Source organism: Mytilus californianus, unplaced genomic scaffold, assembly GCF_021869535.1.
Source record: "Mytilus californianus isolate M0D057914Y unplaced genomic scaffold, xbMytCali1.0.p SCAF_2, whole genome shotgun sequence".
In the NCBI taxonomy this organism is placed as follows: Eukaryota; Metazoa; Mollusca; class Bivalvia; order Mytilida; family Mytilidae; genus Mytilus; species Mytilus californianus.
This window is the reverse complement of record NW_026262668.1, coordinates 103,924,365-103,938,903: the sequence shown is the minus strand read 5'-3', so window position 1 is coordinate 103,938,903 and position 14,539 is coordinate 103,924,365. Positions and strand designations below refer to the sequence as shown.

General features: G+C 34.1%; 2 protein-coding genes across 5 annotated transcripts in view; one reads left to right on the top strand and one right to left on the bottom strand.

The window, feature by feature from the left end:
• LOC127730665 (protein Abitram-like) overlaps positions 1 to 748 on the bottom strand; it is a 35,596-nt gene extending 34,848 nt beyond the window's left edge. For 2 of the 3 annotated variants that reach the window (XM_052239180.1, XM_052239181.1), the window contains exon 1: positions 522 to 735. In XM_052239180.1, the coding sequence (XP_052095140.1) occupies positions 522 to 633 (112 nt within the window). In that variant the 5' untranslated portion in view covers positions 634 to 735. Of the gene's footprint in view, positions 1 to 521 lie in introns of all 3 variants that reach the window. The other variant, XM_052239179.1, reaches the window with a different exon arrangement.
• Positions 749 to 777: 29 nt separating this feature from the next.
• Positions 778 to 14,539, top strand: part of LOC127730659 (2-amino-3-carboxymuconate-6-semialdehyde decarboxylase-like) — a 49,143-nt gene continuing 35,381 nt past the window's right edge. Inside the window, exons 1-5 of one of the 2 annotated variants that reach the window (XM_052239171.1) lie at positions 778 to 920; positions 4,630 to 4,771; positions 6,066 to 6,115; positions 8,397 to 8,556; positions 14,293 to 14,369. In XM_052239171.1, coding sequence (XP_052095131.1) covers positions 864 to 920; positions 4,630 to 4,771; positions 6,066 to 6,115; positions 8,397 to 8,556; positions 14,293 to 14,369 — 486 coding nt within the window. In that variant the 5' untranslated portion in view covers positions 778 to 863. Of the gene's footprint in view, positions 921 to 1,062; positions 1,240 to 4,629; positions 4,772 to 6,065; positions 6,116 to 8,396; positions 8,557 to 14,292; positions 14,370 to 14,539 lie in introns of those variants that run through there. The other variant, XM_052239172.1, reaches the window with a different exon arrangement.

Below are 14,539 nucleotides of genomic sequence, written 5' to 3'. Positions count from 1 at the left end.
ATAAACTCATCATAGATACCAGGATTAAATTTTGTATTTACGCCAGACGCGCGTTTCGTCTACAAAAGACTCATCAGTGACGCTTGAATCCAAACAAGTTAAAAAAGCCAAATAAAGCACGAAGTTGAAGAGCATTGAGGACCAAAATTCCTAAAAGTTTTGCCAAATACAGCTAAGGTGATTCTATTCCTGAGCTAGAAAAGCCTTAGTATTTCAAAATTGCAAAAGTTTTGTAAACAGTTAATTTATAAATATGACCATATCAATGATAATTCATGTCAGCACAGAAGTGCTGACTACTGGGCTGGTGATACCAAAACAAAATCATAAAACATTCGTATTTTTTAATATATTTTTAATGGTACGAGTTTGCAGTGGTACGAGTTCTGATTGGTACGACTTCCCAGTGGTACGAGTTTACGTTGGTACGAGTTAACTTTTTTGGTACGAGTTTACGTGGTACGAGTTTACAATGGTACGAGTTAACTTGCTTCCAGATAAATACGCCATATGTAGATTACCTAGAATATATTTTGGTTTGTAGTATCTTTCGACTACACTCAAGTGAGTTTTGTCAGATCCAGTTTTAGATTCAGATTGATCATTGGTCGCATGCTCTATGTTAGTTTCCATAATTAAGAAAGTTTAACCAACAAGCAAGGCAGCAAATTTGCTATACAATAATCAAGTGTAGATGGTCTGCTAGTCGTGGTCTACTTTCACTTTAACAGGAAGTTTGACGTACAGTAAAAAAAGAAAATAGTTCGGAAAGGATACGACTTATTCGACCCTGCCTCCAAAATTGATTGCTTTGATTGGTTTATTATAGCAGCCTTCACCTTCACCATCTGACCTGGCTAAATATGAAGATCGATCTCCATACACACATTTTACCAAAAAGCTGGCCTGATTTAGAAAAGGTTGAGATTCATAAAATGTTAAATAATTTTGCAAATTAGATCTAGTAGAATACCAAAAATGTCCTTCAAAAAGGTCATTTAGAAAAACGGTGCATGTGTTGTTCATCATATTCATCATGTTCATACTTAATCATTAATACTTAAAGGATCTTATGAGCAGCAGTTAAGAATCTGACACTACATCTGCTGATGGATTTTTTTAGAATAATATATCATACAAGGATTTTAATGATTTAATTAAAATGTTGTGTATAATAATAAATAAGGAAAAGATGGATTGGCTGATTGATGTTTGGATTTAGATGCTTCAGCACGAAGGGTAATTTAGAATATAAAGATAAGAAGACGTGGAAGGACTCGGTGTCCTTTCGCCCTGATAAACGTTTACCCTAGTACCTGATCCCCCTAACACCTGTTCGCCCTGGGTCCTTTCGCCCTAATACCCATTCACCCTGATTTTTATTTTATTCTGTTGTCTTGTTGTATAAACAATGTATAATGTAAATTATTTTAATAAAGTATGTTAAAAGTTTTTTGTAAATTTCGCCGAATATTTATATTGTATTGCTGCTACCAGATAATTATTTTTCTCTGATTTGCACTGAACATGCTGAAGTGTCACAGGAATTTACTAGTGTTGAATAAAAAACCATCTGCAGATCAAGGTATCTGTATGTATTTATCTTTATTGATACATTTTAAGAATTTCAAAACAATCATTAACAGATGTTACCAGATCCATCTCGAACATGTATTTAATTTGTCATTTGCATCACTATTGCAATATTATAACCATAAACAATATATTCTGATCATGGAAAAACTTTAGCTAGGCGTGTAGCTATAAGAGAGAGTGACATTGTACAACAACTACTTCGATCCAAATTACCGTCTTAACGATGTTCCTAAAGCATACAGTTGTCAGGACTACAAATAAAGTCTTGAATGATTTATCTCAAACTTTTATACTCGATGATCTAAACGTGAAAAACCCTAACGTTTTGTAGCTGTGAAGATTACAGATGACAGAAATTGTCCTAATAAATAATGAAGCTTCTCTTATCATTGCAGTAGTTATTGTGTGTTTTAATATAATTCCAACAGGGTCACGATAAACCTCATTTCTAACAAAAAGGAATTGACCAGATCACTGAGAGTTTGCCCCTTTTCCCAATCGCCCATCCCCTTTATCCCACCTCTCTGTGATTGAATAGACGCACAGTAATTTGTCTCCAGCTCTATGTGTAAGTAGACCCATGAATCATGTCCTCGTAGTTAGATGCCTTTTCCCGCTTTCTCATCAACTTTGATTTCATTAAATATGTGCAATAGTGCCAGAACAAATATGAAAATTTCACTGAGACCTTTCTCTTTCCAAAGTTTATAGCTCTTGCATAGTCTCGGTTTGCCTCCCACAAACTGAATGTTGACCATTTCAATTTACAAAGATGCGTCGGTGGTTGTCTTATATCACATCTAAATATTTTGTAATTTGAAAAATTTGGTGTTTTAGATAATTTACAATGGTAGCTCGAGATATGTTCGAAATAGGTTTTTCTAGTAGAAAACTAATTTAAGGGTTGAGTGCTTTTCCAGTTTGGCTTTTTAGTTTTTTTTTAAATTTTATATAGTTTAACTTTTTTTAATCTACTGATCTTAAACAAACTAGTTTAACCTCAACACATATTCATTAGTATCTGTATCTTTTGTGTTTAATTTTACTCCTTTTGTGTTTATTACTTATTCCAATCTAACGATATAAATAAAGATTGAGGGGTGCATCTTAGATGGTATACCCTTTAGTTGGAAAATAAATCTTTTATTTAGCATAAAATTGTCCAAAATGTTTTTGCCTTGCTCTGCTCGGAAGAATATTTTCTGTTTCCAGGAAGTACACCCCTTGAAAACAATCCAGTATCCACCGCTGTAAATATATATAAAACAAAAAATGCAAAACCAACAAATTTGAACGATCAACTGCTGCTTTGACACATAGATAATTAAATATACCTCCAAAAACATAATGAAAATGCATATTTTTTTACCTTTTGTCCTGAATTACGGTCGGGTAGCTCTCAGAAAGCACAGATTTCCAGGTTTTTTTAAAACATTTTCTTGGAGTGTATAACCCCAAACCCCTGGCAATTGACGCAAGTTCAGTGTGCACATGAATCGGCCATACCAATAATTATAGCAGTGCTACGCCTCTAACACTGTTATTTTTTAAAGAGCACTGAATTGAAATAATCTATAAAAAAAAAAAATCAGAAAAGACACAATCTCACAGCTATTAACTATACATTTCTACACCATGATTTACTAAATCAAACAAACTTGAGGTCAAGAATCCAAGCTGTGAAGATAAATTCCCTTTCATGTCTTACAATTCATACATCGTTGTTTTCACTCATTAAGAGCTGTATACAACAATCAGTGAGATCAAAAACATCATAATTATTCCTAATCAGCATTCTTAATTATGTACAATTAACAGTCATTATTAAAAGTAATTCTAAATAAAAACAAATGTAACAATGAAGACAGTTTAATAACTTAATGTGCAAAAACAAGCCATTAATTTTTAAATATATTTCTATGTTGTTTTTTTTTTCATGAATTTTAAGAAATATATTTTCTGTAATATTTTTCCATATAAAAATCTGAACAAGTTTATAAACCCTTGATACCAATATTTATAATATTTTTTTTTTATATAAAAGTATGGCGAACAGACTCTACATGTATGAGAGAACGAACCCAGGGCGAACATGTTATTAGGGCGAACAAACCCGATACCATGTAAAAGTGGTATGATTGCCAATTAATAATGAGATATTTCTCCATCAGAGACCAAATAATGTAGGAATAATCAACTATAGGTCACTGTACAGCCTTCACCAATGAGCAAAACCCATACCGCTAAAGTAAGCTTTAAAAGGCTGGAAATGATAATGTAAAACAAGAAGCACCTTTTCTTGATTTACCTTCATTAGGAAGCTAAAAATTTAAAAAAAAATATGACCAAAAAGGGACTTAAAAGAATAGCCAAATCTACCTAAGATCAACATTGCCTGAGGGAGTTGGAACCTAAGTTTCTTATCTAAATTTATCAACAGTAACAACAGGAAATTTAAGAAAGGTATGTTATAAATCATGACTGTACCAAGGCACTGACTATTGAACTGATGAACTGGAGAAATTTACAATTTGCAAAACCCATACTTTATAGTCTGCAATTTAAGGCGCAGAAGCGCTTCATACTAAAAATGAGCGCACATTTTGGAATGCCTAGCTATTGGTATCAGCCAGTCAACAGTAGAGGTTCTTATCAAATATACATGTAATGTAATTATAAGATAATGCAACCTATATTTTGAAATAGAATTCTTAAAACTATGTTATATATATATATATATCTAGCTAATTTAACATTAATAGAAGCCAGTATTCATATTATATGTGAAGAAATAAGTTCAAATATTCATGGTTCAATGTTGTTTACTAGTGTTCAAAAGATTTATCAAAACTTGAAAAATCTCCAAGACCGCATTAAATAACTTCCTTGAACATTGTAAATGAAGAAAATTTCCACAAACAGCTTATTTGATATCTGTAGTGGTTAAGTCTCATTTTTTACAAAGCTCTATTGTAGTTCTTAAGTCAACTTAAAATGGAAATTTGATATCTGTTTACATGACTTTGTTTTCAGCGATATGGTTATGGAGGTTGGGTACAGATGGAACACAACTGTCCAGGAGTGGCTAACATGATGAAGAATGGCCAGTTTTTTAGAAAAGTTGAGGAGAATTGTTGGTGTGCTGAGGCCAGAATAAGAGACATGAATGATACAGGTTAGTATCAAGAAGTAGTTGTGTTTTCCATGATGAATCTTTTAATATAAGAATAGTGCAGAGATATACATGTAAAAAAAACCACACTAAATGTCAGCAAATTTATAAAATGAATAGAGAAAAAAAAGAAAGTTAACAGTTATTATTCTGAAAAATCCTTATATGATCTCAGGTGCTATGGAAGGGTTAGCAGATCCTGCTCCACATGTGGCACCCATCGTGTTTCTCATGTAAGTACAAACTTGGGGATTAGTCTAATTCGGTAGGTCACATTCAGGGAAAAGAGGACTTGATTGTGGTTAAGACAATTATAAAATGGATCCTGTTTTGAGAAAATGTCTTCAAGCAATCATCATGAGAAAATTGTGGATTGACTTGTCATAGTCTTGACTTGGTACAGACACTTTTGAATAAAAGTGGTGATCATGAGTTCAACCAGGTTTTACAGCAAACCGATCCTCGAATGACAGATATTTATTCATTTTCTATCAACAATGAATCTGGCAGTCAAAGTCCCGATGCAAATATGACTTTGTATAAATACTTCACACATACACTTTGATAAATGGACGCCCCTCAGCAATAGTTGCTGCAATTTGCATGGCTTTTATGTGTCCTGAGAGCCTGGCATATACCTTTACATTTATTTCAGTGCCAAATCATACCAGAAATGACTAAGCAGTTACACAACAAGCATAAAAAGCCAGAAAATGGTCCCCATGAATAAGTACACTGCATCATACAAAATACAGACTTCTAAAGTTATTTACATTATCTAGCAATGCACTTCAAAACCAATGCAAACAAACAGAAAAGTGAACAAAACTTAAAGGAATAAAATAAAGAACAAATAATAAACAATATTGTCATTGCAAAGGCATTTAAAAAGACCTTTTGAATAATACTGAGTCATACAATATAGCCATTAAACATGTTAAAATGGAATTTGATACAAAGAGAATAGATTACCTTCATGACCACACACAAGATAGAAATAACCAGATTTACATCCTCTCATGCAAGATGCAAATCATAGATAAAGATAATGACAACATAGCAACATAAAAACTTTGCAGTGACAGTTTAGGTCAATATGAACCATAAGCCTTAAGAACTTGGAAAATACAAATCGACTAATAGCAATGCATGACCATCAACCATACGTCATTCCACAAAATCAGGTTATATTCCAAAATGAGGCTATATTCAATTTCCTGAATCTGAGTAAAATCAAGTAGGATGTTACCAAACAGAAATCCGCATAAGACATCTAGTGCATTTTTGTTGTTTGTAGGAGTATGTGTACAAGTTTTATCAACAGTTCCTGTCATGTTTAGTTATTGGGTAAGGTTTATTTAAAGTTTTAAGATAAAATGTTTACATTAGTGCAGAAGAAGAAAAATGATGCTTAATTCTACCAGAAAATACCTATTTCATATTACAAATTGAATATTTATGCCCCACCTAGGATAGTAGAGGGATTATGTTTTCCAGGCTGTGATTTTGTTTGATTGTCCCATATCTGGTTTAAGGTAGTTAACCATGAAATTGTAATTGTGATCACATTATGATGTGAACTTTTTGAAATATATGCCTTCCATATGGAACCAGGTTTTGTGTAGTCACTGAACATGGAAATGTGATAGTTCGAGCTGAGCATGGTGTCAAATGGACACATAATCTTGTTTAATACTCGAAAAGAAAATCTAAACACAACAATAATTAGATGTGGTTTAATTTTCAATGAGATGAAAAGTCTCATTAAAAGCAAGGGAACTAGAAAGCCAAAAATGTTACCAAATAACTCTGATTAAGCATGGAAAGAGCTCTGAATTTCCTGAATTGCAATGAACGATGGTTTTATCTGTATTTTGGCAGGCAATGTCAAAAACAACAGAAAATTTACAATTTACATGAAGATAAAGAGGAAAACACACTGTTCCATGCTTGGGATAGTCACATTGAGAGGGAAGCTTGGTAAAACTGGTGTGTTAGCATTCAACCTTCGAACAAAAATGGATAGTTGTATAGCAACAAATTGTTAAAAAAAAAACCAATAGAATCTTTCAAAACTCAGACATATTATTTATTGATGTACCAAATTTTTATACAACCGCAAAAAAATTTTGCGGTCGTATATTGGTATGACGTTGGCGTCGTCGTCGTCCGAAGACACATTGGTTTTCACACTCTAACTTTAGTTTAAGTGAATGGATCTCTATGAAATTTTACCATAAGGTTCAATACCACAAAAGGAAGGTGGGGATTGATTTTGGGGGTTAATGTACCAACAGTTAAGGAATTTGGGGCCAAAAAGGGGCCAAAAATAAGCATTTTTGTAACTTCCACTTAAATTAACTTGTGTGTTAGTGTATGGATCTCTCTGATATTGTACCACAAGGTTGCATATCACAAAGGGAATGCTGGGATTGATTTTGGTGGTAATTGCCTCCAAATTTTAGGAATTAGGGGCAAAAAAGGGGCAAAAAACAAGCATCTTTCTAGTTTCATGACAATAACTTGTGTGTAAGTGTTTGGATCTTTATGAAATTGTACTACAAGGTTCCATATCACAAAGGGAAAGCTGGAATTGAGTTTGGGGGTAATTGCCCAAAACATTTAGGAATAAGGGGCCAAAAATAAGCATTTTTCTAGTTTCCAGACAATTACTTGTGTTCAAGTGTATGGATCTCTCTGAAATTATACTGCAAGGTACCATACCACAAAGGGAAGGCTGGGATTGATTTTTGGGGTAATTGCCTCAAAATTTTAGGAATTAGGGGCCATAAAGGGGCAAAAAAAACAAGCATTTTTTCTAGTTTCAGGACAATAACTTGTGTGTAAGTGTATTGATCTTTATGAAATTGTACTACAAGGTTCCATATCACAAAGGGAAAGCTGGGTTTGAGTTTGGGGGTTATTGTGCTAAAAGGGGCAAAAAAACAAGCATTTTTCTAGTTTCCAGACAATAACTTGTTTTCAACTTTTTTTTCTTTAAACATGTTAAAATTTTCCATTTTAAATTGGTTATTTCTGATTTATATATAAAAGCAAATAATAATGATATGGTTTGAAAAGGTAAATTAAAATTTTTTAAGTTCGTAGATCACATTCATTCTGTGTCAGAAACCTATGCTGTGTCAAATATTTAATTACAATCCAAATTCAGTGCTGTATCAAGCTTGAATGTTGTGTCCATACTTGCCCCAACTGTTCAGGGTTCGACCTCTGCGGTCGTATCAAGCTGCGCCCCAGTGGAGCATTTTATTTCAATTGTGCTCAATTATCACTGAAATTATTTGTCTTCAAAATTCTTTTATTTTGATGGTGTTAGCACAAAATGATCACTGACATCTATATATCATGAATATAATAAGGTGAAATGTCATTACAAATAAAAAACTGATGATAAACACAATTTGAAAAACAAATACTTTTAATGTAGCCATATGGCTTTTATGGTTTTTGAATTTATAATACACATATTTACAGCGCCAAATAATACCATAACTATACATTCTTTGATTTATGGTATAGAAGCTAGGTTTACACATTTTTTTGAAGGGAAATAAAAGTCAAGTTTTGAGTCCTGTGTTTGCTATGACATATTCTTCTGCAATTATAGGCTAAGCCAGAAGATACGTTAGACCTTTGTCAGATCATAAATGATGATTTAGCTCAGACAGTAAAAGCTCATCCAACACGCTTTATAGGATTAGGTACCTTACCAATGCAAGCACCAGATCTGGCCATCAAGGAAATGAAAAGATGTAAATACGAATTAGGTAAACACTTAAATTAATAGGAAAAGAAACCTGAAAAAAATATTTAGACTTGTGTAATACCTGAACACATCATTTATTTATTTAAATATGTGTATTGAGCTTAACCCTTAAACTCCTGAATTTTTCATGTTTCTCAGATTCTTTAGCAATAGGTTAACTATATTTGGTGTATGGAATGATTGTAAGGTGGAGGTAGACAGGGGAAATGGAACATGGGAATGAGGAGGTGTGAAGCGAGAGTCGGGTGTGGGAACCTGGGGGGATAAAAATAGGAAAACGTTGAAAAAGTTTTTTTTACCTATTTTCATCTGGGAGTAAGGGGGAGGGAATTGGGAGTTTGGGGTGTAGAAGTGGGAATAATGGGACCCCCTGTTCAATACTTGTAAGGTGTGCATGTCCATATTGCAGGGTTCATTTTGCCTTGATCTCATTTTCATGGTTCATTGGTTAACATGGTCAACGTTGAATTTTTGTCGAGCCTGCGACTTTTGTTGCAGAAAGCTCGCATAGGGATAGTGATCCGGCGGCAACAGCGGCGGCAGCGGCGTTAGCTAACTACTTAAAAGCCTATTATTTCAGAGGGTAGAAGACCTGGATGCTTCATACTTTGTATATAGATGTCTTATGATGTGAAATTTCCGTCTGTCATATGTCCATTGTCCTTGACCTCATTTTCATGGTTCAGTGACTACTTGAAAAAAAAGTTAAGATTTTTTTGTAATGTTAATTTCTCTCTTATTATGAGTAATAGGATAACTATATTTGGTATGTGCGTACCTTGCAAGGTCCTCATGCCTGTCAGACAGTTTTCACTTGACCTTGACCTCATTTCATGGATCAGTGTACAAGGTTAAGTTTTCGTGGTCAAGTCCATATCTCAGATACTATAAGCAATAGGTCTACTATATTTGGTGTATGTAATGATTGTAGGGTGTACATGTCCAACAGGCAGGTGTCATCTGACCTTGACCTCATTTTCATGGTTCAGTGGTAATAGTTTAGTTTTTGTGTTTTGGTCTGTTTTTCTAATACTGTATGCAATAGGTTAACTATATTTGGTGTATGGAAATATTTTAGGATGTACATGTCAGTCTGGCAGGTTTTATTTGACCTTGACCTCATTTTCACGGTTCATTGCTCAATGTTAAGATTTTGTCGAGCCTGCGACTTTTGTCGCAAAAAGCTCAACATAGGGATAGTGATCCTGTGGCGGCGGCGTTAACTAACTTCTTAAAAGCTTTATATTTTAGAAGGTGGAAGACCTGGATGCTTCATACTTTGCATATAGATGCCTTATGTTATTATACCCCACGCAACGAGTTGCGGAGGGTATAATGTTTTTGACCTGTCCGTCCGTCCATCCATCTGTCCGTACGTCCGTCTGTCCATCCGTCGGTCTGTCCGTCCCTCAGTCCGTCAGTCCTGTTTCTTGTCATTGCAACTCCTCTCAAACCACACAACAGAATTTCACGAAACCTTTTTAGATAATAAGGACATACTATGTAGTTGTGCATATCGACAGGAAATTACGATTCAATTCTTTTTCTAGGAGTACGCCCCTTTGAACTTATTTACTTTAATGTACTACTGCAACAGTTTGTCATCGCAACTCCTCTCAAACCACACAACAGAATTTCACGAAACCTTTTCAGATAATAAGGACATGCTACATAGATGTGCATATCAACAGGAAATTACGATTCAATTTTTTTTCCAGGAGTTACGCTCCTTTGAACTTATTTGCCCAATATACTACTGCAAACTTTTGTCATCGCAACTCCTCTCAAACCACACAACAGAATTTCATGAAACCTTTTCAGATAATAAGGACATACTACGTAGATGTGCATATCGACAGGAAATTACGATTCAATTTTTTTTCCAGGAGTTACGCCCCTTTGAACTTATTTGCCCAATATACTACTGCAACCTTTTGTCATCGCAACTCCTCTCAAACCACACAACAGAATTTCATGAAACTGTGTAGATAATAAGGACATACTATGTAGATGTGCATATTGACAGGAAATTATGATTCAATTTTTTTTTCTTACACTTATTTTATTTCTCCAATGACAATGTGGGGACGTGGGGTATGTGAGCGTGCTCACTAAGGTTCTTTCATTAAGTTTCTGTCTAACACATGTCCATTGTCCTAGACCTCATTTTCATGGTTCAGTGACTACTTGAAAAAAAAGTTAAGATTTTTTGTAATGTTAATTTCTCTCTTATTATGAGTAATAGGATAAATATATTTGGTATGTGCGTACCTTGCAAGGTCCTTATACCCGTCAGCAGGGTTCAACATTAACTTTTATACCAACTTGTCCAGTTGGGCAAGTGCCCTATTACTTTTACTTGTCCGAAAGTGAAATCTACATGCCCAAACTTTTACATGCTTTTTTTGTGGTTGTAATGTAGTACATGCAGATAAAATATAGTTATCATGTATATGGGGTGTAAATTGATTATGGAGTATGAAAATATACTATGAGGCATATATGAGCCGAGGAGGGAGGGAAAAGATCGATGAATATACGGGAATTGGATCATTTACATAGAGATACTTATTTCATAATAATTTATCTAAGAAATGCCATTTCAAATAACCCTTCTTGATAAACTGACAACAACTGACAAATTTGTTAAAGTTTAATTTCATTTTCTCTTTCAAGCTTTTACCTTTTTCCATCTTAGGGAAATACACATCCGATGTCAATTATAAAGTTAGAACAACGAAAATAGACCTCCGCTTTCCATTGGTCGGTGGGAATAACACGTGCGTCGGAAACGCCCGAGTGGTGTCCCGATGGATAATGATAATGACGAAGCAAGGCCGCGGCCGCCTGATTGGCCAATATTTTTAAACGTGATCTACTTTTGGTAAAATGGGGAATTCAGTGCAAACAATTGACGAAATATACGCATTGAAGGGGGGTTAAGACCACTTTAATCGACCGTGCGGTGTTATCACTGAGTAGTCTATGGACAAAACAACAGACACTATTGATTTTGTGAAATTTTAATCATATAACACTTTTTTTTTCACTTGCACGATCGGACAACCAAGATGATGTTTTTACTTGTCCGAATACGGCATTAGCTTGCCCCGGGCAATCGGACAACCGTAAGTGTCGGACCCTGGTCAGACAGTTTTCACTTGACCTCAACCTCATTTCATGGATCAGTGAACAAGGTTAATTTTTCGTGATCAAGTCCATATCTCAGATACTATAAGCAATAGGTCTAGTATATTTGGTGTATGGAAGGATTGTAAGGTGTACATGTCCAACTGGCAGGTGTCATTTGACCTTGGCATCATTTTCATGGTTCAGTGGTTATAGTTAAGTTTTTGTGTTTTGGTCTGTTTTTATACGCTGTCAAAATTTTGACTGGACGTATTATGGTATACAAATGTCCGGCGTCCGTCTGTCCGACTGTCCGGTGTCCACATGTCGCACCGTAACTTGAGAACGACTTATCCAAGTTTCATGAAACTTAACATAGTTGTTTCTTATGATGGTCAAACGATCTGTATACTTTTTGGTGAAAACAAGATTAAAACTTATTGAGTTACGGGACTTTGTAACTAAAACAGGGGGGTGTTTTTTTCACATGTCACGCCGTATCTCAAAAACGATTTATGATTATTGCTTAAAACTTTACACATTTCTTAGTTATATTAATCTAAAGATCTGTATACTTTTTGATGATGATTTAAAATTTTATTTTAGAGTTCTTGAGTTTTTTGTAAAAAAGGGGGGGGGGGGGGGAGGGGGAGTTTCACATTTCGCGCCGTATCTCAATAACGATTTATGATTATTGCTTATAACTTTACACACTTCTTAATTATATTAATCTCAAGATCTGTATACTTTTTGGTGATGATTCAAAATTTTATTTTAGAGTTATTGATTTTTTTATAAAAAAAGGGGGGTTTTCACATGTCGCACCGTATCTTAGAAACGATTAATGATTATTGCATAAAACCTCACACACAAGACGACAGGTGTATCATGCGCTCGTGGCGCAGCTGTTTATCCTTATACTGTACGCAATAGGTCTACTATATTTGGTGTATGGAATGATTGTAATGTGTACATGTCCAACTGGCAGGTGTCATCTGACCTTGACCTCATTTTGTTGTTTCATTGGTCAATGTTAAGTTTTCATGGTTTAGTTTGTTTCTTAGATACTATAAGCAACAGGTCAACTATATTTAATGCATAGGTTGATTGTAAGGTGTACATGTCTGCCTGGCATGGTTCATCTGACCTTGGCCTCATTTTCATGGTTCATTGGTCAATGTTTAGTTTTCTTGGTTAAGTCTGTTTCTTAGAAACTATAAGCAATAAGTCAACTATATTTAGTGTATTGAATGATTGTAAGATTGATAGTTGTAGTAAAGCTTTATATTTAGGACTATCAACATAATATCAATGGTTAGTAAAGAAGGCGAGACATTTCAGCGTGTGCACTCTTGTTGTTTTTTGGTCTGTTTATCTAATACTGTATGCAGTAGGTCAACTATATTTGGTGTATGGAAATATTTTACAATGTACATGTCAATCTGGCAGGTTTTATTTGACCTTGACCTCATTTTCACGGTTCATTGCTCAATGTTGAGTTTTTGTGTTTTGGTCTGTTTTCATAATACTGTATGCAAAAGGTCAACTATATTTGGTGTATGGAAATATTTTACGATGTACATGTCAGTCTGGCAGGTTTGATTTGACCTTGACCTCATTTTCATTGTTCATTGCTTATAATAAGTTTTTGTGTTTTGGTCTGTCTTTCTTAAACTTTAAGCAATATGTCAACTATATTTGGTGTATGGAATGATTGTAAGGTGTATATGTCTGTCTGGCAGGTATCATCTGACCTTCACCTCATTTTCATGGTTCATTGGTCAATGTTCAGTTTTCCTGGTTAACTTTGTTTCTTAGATACTATAAGCAATAGGTCAACTATATTTGATGCATGGAATGATTTTAAGGGTGTACAATTCTGTCTGGCAGGGTTCATCTGACCTTGACTTCATTTTCATGGTTAATTGGTCAATATAGAATTTCCATGGTTTGGTCTGTTTCTTTTATACTATAAACAATAGGTCATCTATATTCTGTGTATGGAATGATTGTATTAAAGGTGTACATGTATTTCCAACTTGGTTTATCTGACCTTGACCTCATTTTCTTGGATCATAAATGTTAATGTGATACTTGTAGTAAAACTTTATATGTAGGACTATCAACATAAAATCAATGGTCAGTATAGTAGACGAGACATTTCAGCGTGCGCACTCTTGTCTTTGTTAGTTTAAGAATAAGGAGATACGGTATGATTTTTGTAGAACACCATTTTAAACAAGATTTACCTAGAGAGATCATAGTGAAGCGTTGCCTGAGTTTTGATATGTTGATTCAAATTTATCAGCCAACACAGTCAACATGTTTTAAGTTGGATCATATTAGAAATATGCAGAAAAGTAATTGACACTAGCTATATATATATTTTATATCCTTGTCAAGTATAAGTCTAATTATTAGCATACTGAAATTACGACTTTTTCTACAGAGTACCCAGTAGCTGAAATTACGACTTTTGTACAGAGTTCAACAATAGCTAAAATATTGCCAAATCTGATAATCAAAAAAACACTTAAATTTGATCATATTCTTGCCATGAAATATCTACATGATATATGTTTACAATTAACAGAAAATTTATTTTTAGGCTTTAAAGGTGTTCAGATTGGTTCTCACATAAATGACTGGAATTTAGATGCTGAAGAGTTACGTCTATTCTTTGCTGTAGGTAAATGAATGTTTTTTTCACAATAAATCATATAATAAAACAAAATAAGCAACTTGCAAAATCCTTTTTTAGCAATTGAACTTTGATTGGGAGCTTCAAATGTTTTAGTATCAAAATATGTGCAAGTAAAGATTAATAGATTTAAGATGAACAGAAGTATTATTTA